This window comes from Clytia hemisphaerica, unplaced genomic scaffold (genome assembly GCF_902728285.1).
Source record: "Clytia hemisphaerica strain Z4C2 unplaced genomic scaffold, Clytia hemisphaerica genome assembly, whole genome shotgun sequence".
Classification (NCBI taxonomy): domain Eukaryota; kingdom Metazoa; phylum Cnidaria; class Hydrozoa; order Leptothecata; family Clytiidae; genus Clytia; species Clytia hemisphaerica.
Genome location: NW_027104599.1, coordinates 58,293 through 64,292, shown reverse-complemented (window position 1 = coordinate 64,292; position 6,000 = coordinate 58,293). Strand labels below are relative to the sequence as shown.

The window sequence follows — 6,000 nt, the reverse complement described above, 5'->3', positions numbered from 1 at the left end:
TTAGAGGATACCAAACGAATTCACTTTACTATAGAGGAGCATTGATACTTGGAACAGTTTGGCAACCAATGTTGTAAATGCACCGTCCGTAGGGAGATTCAAACTAGAATTGACAAACGAATGGAATGACAAAATCTATAAATTTTAAAGATGTAAGATTGTATCATAGAGGTCAATAGACCTGAGAAATACACTTCTATAAATTAAATTAAATTAAATTAAATTAAATTGTTTGTACTTAATTGCAATGTCAAGATCTAAAAATAAAGCATTGTTATTTCTGTGTTGTTTATTCAATTAAAGTTCCGAAATTTCAGGTTTTCAGTGAAATGGACTTCACCAAGTTTGCTACAAGGCTCGATACAATAGATTGTTTAGATATATTGTCTTTTTCTTCTACTTCCCTGCAAATATTTTCCTTTTACGAAATCATCATTCTTGGGTTTTGAAAGTGTTCCTTTCTCCAAATCAAGAACAGCATCAATACCAAAGAAATAGCCATGAATGATGGACAAACATATAAAATATATTCGAAAGCGAATGCTGCAGTGAACAAACCAAGGGTTGCTCCTAATCTGGAGAACATCAAACGAACGCTTTCAGAAAATGCTTGAATCTTGGATGGAACCATTTGGGCCAAAACACTCATCGTGAATAACTCATCAACAAAAACAATAGTAGACATCATAAAAGGATAGATAACCCATAATGCAATATTGATCCATTCTATGTTGTTAACCAAACGGAAATACAAAAAAATTCCAAACGTGTAGCATGTTGCTACAAAACTCGCGATCCCAATATTGACCAACTGATTTTTCGATGGCGGTTTGAATACCAAGAACAAGCAAATTGAAGTTATAATGATGCCATTGAGAATGAAAATGAGATTGATTTCCAGAACTGTCCAATGTAATAACTTGATGACTGTCATAGATATCCATAGATCTTGCAATAGTATTGTGATGTAAGCGAAAAATGCGAAAACAAAAATGAGAACGATGTCGATTGAAGAGAACAGCTTTATAAGAGTCTCCATTATTCCTAATTGGTTCACTTCTGTTCCATTCTCGGAAGGGTCTTCACCCAACAAAGATTCGTTATCGCAATTGTTTCTTTCAGAGAATATTTCGGATGAAACTTTTTTATTTGCACCACATAAACTATCTAATGGTAGTTTGTCAACATCTATCTTTTGTATTTCCTCCTTTAAGTCAAATTCTTTTGATAGATCACTTACAAAAAAGAGAGACAAAGCAAACGCTACTAGGAATACGATTGATAACGCTAATCCAGCTCCATTAGCATAGCTGATCGGTATACCAAGTAGTGTAAATCTTGCTTTCACAAAAGCAAAATTAATCGCCGGACCAAGTGTGATACCAATACCATAACTGACAGTCATCGCCGTCATTTGTGCCATAATTTCATCACTAGGATATACCCTGGTCAATTCAGATAATATAATTGGTCTCAGGCAGCCTCCAGCTCCGGAAAGGAAACGTCCGGCTAACAAGAGATACGGCGAGTATGGGATTGCGTACAAAACATTTCCAACAAATGTTATAAATGTAACGAGAATAAAGAAAAGTTTCAATGTTCTATATTTATCAAACAAATGGCATAAAACCAACGATGCAACAATCTGTGCTGAAACATATATTCCACAGATACTGCTATAAAAAGCATTAAGGTTGTTTGTGACGTGTAAAACGTCCTTTAAGTACAAGTACAATGTTGTAAAAGTCATCGAATATTCGAGCCCTAGTGCAAATTGAACAAAGACAAAAACTTTTGTTGTTGTTTTTCGCTTTTTGAGCCACTCTTTGTAGTTAAAATCAACTGCAACCATGTTGTGCTACGTTTTGTCCTTCAATGAGATAAAGAAAGGCATTAAGGTATTTTGTGAGCTTAAAGTGTCTTTTGATTAACAAAGCTGGAGAGTAAACGACTCGATAATTGCCTAAGTGATTGTTAAAGTCTTTTATGATTTAATTCAAATAGGTTTTCTTTGATTGACCTATTATTGGAAGCAAAAAAAAATCCAAAATGTAAATTTATAAGAACAGAAGTGAGAATGTTATCCTGATTGAAATAAACATATCATGCAAAAAGTTCTTGTTCAAACGCGATACAAAAATAATTTTCTCAAAGTAAGGTTACAATAATAGCTCTATGATTTCATATCGATGTATTTTTGGCGAACACTGTGCTAATTTTGAGAGTTTCAGCACATTTTCCTTGAAAATTTCTTCATTAAAAATCTAAAAACGTCTAAAAGGGTGGGGTCTTTCAAATTCTGATGGATGATCAATTAAAAGGTTACCAAAAAGTTTAATTTGTTCTTCTGTATTTTTCTTCATGTTCTTTTCAAATTTCACGGGAAAAACTAATAGTGAATTAATGAGCTCCTTCCTACCTTCCCGACGATACTAAACTTTTTAAGATTGAATCATTGGTTGAGAAATAACAAGCAATGCAAATTTAGTGCATACTTATCGAATTTAGTAAATTGTTGCATGGAGAGATTTTACTGGTCTAATTTCAAAACTTTGGCAAAATTTTCTGTTGCATTTCATTGGAATTATAATAAATAAAAAAAGTTTGCCCACAGGGGTACGGTTTCATATCAATACTTAAGCTTGGTACTTACGTTTTAAAAAAAAAGGGACGATGAGCAGTAGTCGTGCACGTCTAATGTTAGCCGTAGGTACCCTGAGTATCAGAGGTTTAGTTTTCAAAGAATATATTAACCTCTGAAGACCAATAATAGAAATTTTTATCGCACATGTGTCAATCTAATCACTGTAGAAAGAATCAAAGGTGAAGAGCAAATATTACCTTATTAATGTAACAGTAATTACTAAACTATTAATCATGGAAATGTCACTTTAATTGAATCGAAATAATAGACAGACTTTATGTTATGATTCTCTATCACTGACTCTTTTTAAAAAGCATTGATGATATTTTTTAGTTCTCGTTTCCAAGCTCCTCGCAAAATTTTTGAACGCGGTCAAGTCAAATCCCATAATGCAAATCTTCCAGATGTTAAAATATGCCCGACCTTCAGAGCAAAGCGTGCCGTAGCATATTTTCACATCTGGTACCTACGCTGGATTAATTCTGCCTAAACAACGTTGAAGTTAGTCTTACTAAGTCAAGCAAATATCAGGGTGACAAAATCAACTGGCAAAAAAATATAATATGCATGAAAACTAGATATGATATGAATTTTCAAATTAAATTTGATCAAAACATTGTCAAGATACACGACGAGATATTATCGTGGAATTCAAATTTTCTCACTTATGAAAAAAAACTGACGCCAACAATATGCCACTTATCAAATTTTAAAGATTATATAGTTGACAAAAAACCAGGAAGATCGATAGACTCATTTTTGTCGAGATAAATGTCAAGTTAAGGTTACCTTATTCAAGCAAAATAACTGGGTGGCAAACATCATGACATCATGGCTCAAGACATTGTCAAGATTTCGAGCTGTGAAATTTAAAAATAGTTACGCAATTTCAAAAAAACTGAAAATTTTAAATATTCTGGACAATATACTTGAAATTCTAAACTTTTTTCAACATAAATTGTTATGGGTATCAATAAAAAGAAAATTTAATGTAGATTTTAAATATATCAATTAAAAACGAAAATTTAAACATTTTTATGGTTAAAAATCTAAATAAAAATATCTCATGAAAAGAGATTTTCACACGAAAGTGCTTTAGAAGCTTCTCGAACATTCTCGAATATCTTAAAGATGTACTCACTCGCTAAGATAAAATCTAACTTTTTGTGATTCCGCAAGTCCAGGTATACGTAATCAAGCTTTTGTAAACATTGCTCGTTTTTAAATATGGTGGTTTTCAGTTTTCAACATGCTGTCAGCTGCTGCTTGTTGGTATTTTTTGTGATGCTTTTTAGAGTACACGTTTTTTTTATAAGAACAAACTATATAAGAACATAAGGCTTCGAGGCCCAAAAATTTAAGAACATTCTAAAAACATACTAAGGCTTTGGAGACTAAAAAAACATGCAATTTCTTAAGAAATTACATCAAAATGCTCCAAAAATACTGAAAATAAGAACATTTTAAGAACATTTTTAAGGCTTCAAATCCAAAAAACTAAGAACAGCCGAAGGCTTCGAAAATTTTTGACATTCTTATAAAAAAAAACGTGTATTTAAAGATGTTTATATTTGTTTTAGCATAGTATTTCATGTTTGTGTAGTTAGTAAATGCACCAATAAAGTGATAGAAATCTTACAATCAAAGAGTTGCTTTTGAACACCACCATATCACCAGTGGAGGCCTGGCAGGGGGTGCAGGGTGTGCAGTGCACCACCCAGAAAGATCTGAGAGGGGCGCTAAACGAGCTTTTTAAGGGGGCGCCAAAATTTTGTTGATGTTTAATTGGGCAATTTGGCGCCCTTCGGCACGTCTATAGCGCCTTCTATGAGTACAATGTTAATTTTTTCGCCTGCGGCGCCTTATTTTACCTTCATGCATCCTTTCTCTTGAATTTTTTCAAAACTTCTATCAATATTGAATCAGAAGTGAGAGAAGTGTTGTGTATCCACCAGGGGTTAAAGAGAATATGCTCACCCCCAAAATGAGAGATTGCCAAAAAGATCAAAACTTGTTGATTCTCGCAGTGGTTTTCGTGGTCTTATACTGACTAACTTTCTCCATTTTAGAAGATCTTTTGACCTGTTTGACCTTTCTTACACCTTCGAAATTTTTGCCCTATTTCAGCCATTGATCTTTAATAGAGAGTAAAGCAAGACCAGTGGCGCAAAAGTCAAAAGATTATCTGGTAATTTTTCTGATAAGAGTTTTAGAAAGCAAAAATATAGACTAAATCGACTTACCAGGTATAACATTTCCGTTTCAAAGATTAGGGGCGTTACTTTCAACCAGTCACTGCTCTTACAGTTTAGTATTTTCACTAGGATGGAGGGCGCAAATAAGGACAAAAATACCAGGGGCGCCAATCTCATAGTTTGCACCACCAAGAAAATTAAGCCAGGCCGCTACTGTCTACAGGGAGGATTTTTTTTGTCAGTTAGATCAATCTCAAATGCCTTGGAGGGGGCCTCCCCCAGGGGCTGGCGTGACACGTGAATGAGCCTTTTTCCTGACGTGAATACGTGAATTGGACCTTTTTAGCGCGTGAATACGTGAATCAAGATATCAGCGTGAACGTGAAAATAAGATTTTTCCACCGTGAATTCGTGAATCGAGATTTTCAACGTGAACTTGAAAAGCAAATCATTGTCTAAAGCACAAGGAAACTCTAAAAATCTAAGACGTACTAGTAAATCTGTAAGGTTTTCTTGCTCGCTTCGCTCGCATGGTCTTGGATTAACTTATTGTCATATTAACTTATTGTCATATTAACTTATTGTCATGTTAAAGTCATTCAATAATAATCAAAACTTTATAACATCAAAATCATCAAAGATATCTAAACAAATATTTTCGTTATTTTTCTGAGGGCGTATTTTTTCATTTTTAATGACAATTTTTGTGCTGCAAATACTGCATCCAACGAAAGCGTTTTTAGCCACAACAAAACAGTCTAGAGAAGATTTTCTCCGTCAGCGTTTGAATAGTCGTCTCTCCGTAGTCACTTATATAATTGTTACTACAATACAATACACAAAATCAATAATTTGCAAAAGTAGATAGTTCTAAAACATCTTGTATGTATGCAGCATCGAACAATTAAAAAATAATTCTCATAGATAATGATGTACATGATGCGTTTTCAAGCAATTGAGGCATTTACCGATTTCTTGTCATCTTCGGACTCCAGTAGAGATGTCACGCGGCTAGTTGATTTCAGTTAATTTCTAAAGTGACCAGAAACGCTTTGGGTTATTCTTTGCTGATCTAATGATGTTGCGTTCATAACTTCTACGCACTCGCCTGATCATGCTGTTGACTCAGTTACGTGATGAGACATATTGTGTTCTATTGAA

The 6,000-nt window shown here is 33.9% G+C and overlaps 1 protein-coding gene across 1 annotated transcript; it reads right to left on the bottom strand.

The window, feature by feature from the left end:
- Window positions 1-216: 216 nt before the first annotated feature.
- Window positions 217-1,867, bottom strand: LOC136824121 (uncharacterized). The gene has a single exon (XM_067080286.1). The coding sequence runs from the start codon at window positions 1,850-1,852 to the stop codon at window positions 422-424; it is 1,431 nt and encodes a 476-aa protein (XP_066936387.1). The 5' UTR covers window positions 1,853-1,867; the 3' UTR covers window positions 217-421.
- Window positions 1,868-6,000: the final 4,133 nt, after the last annotated feature.

Coding starts and splice junctions, on each gene's coding strand:
- LOC136824121 (XM_067080286.1), bottom strand. CDS start 1,852: ATGGTTGCAGTTGATTTTAACTACAAAGAGTGGCTCAAAAAGCGAAAA.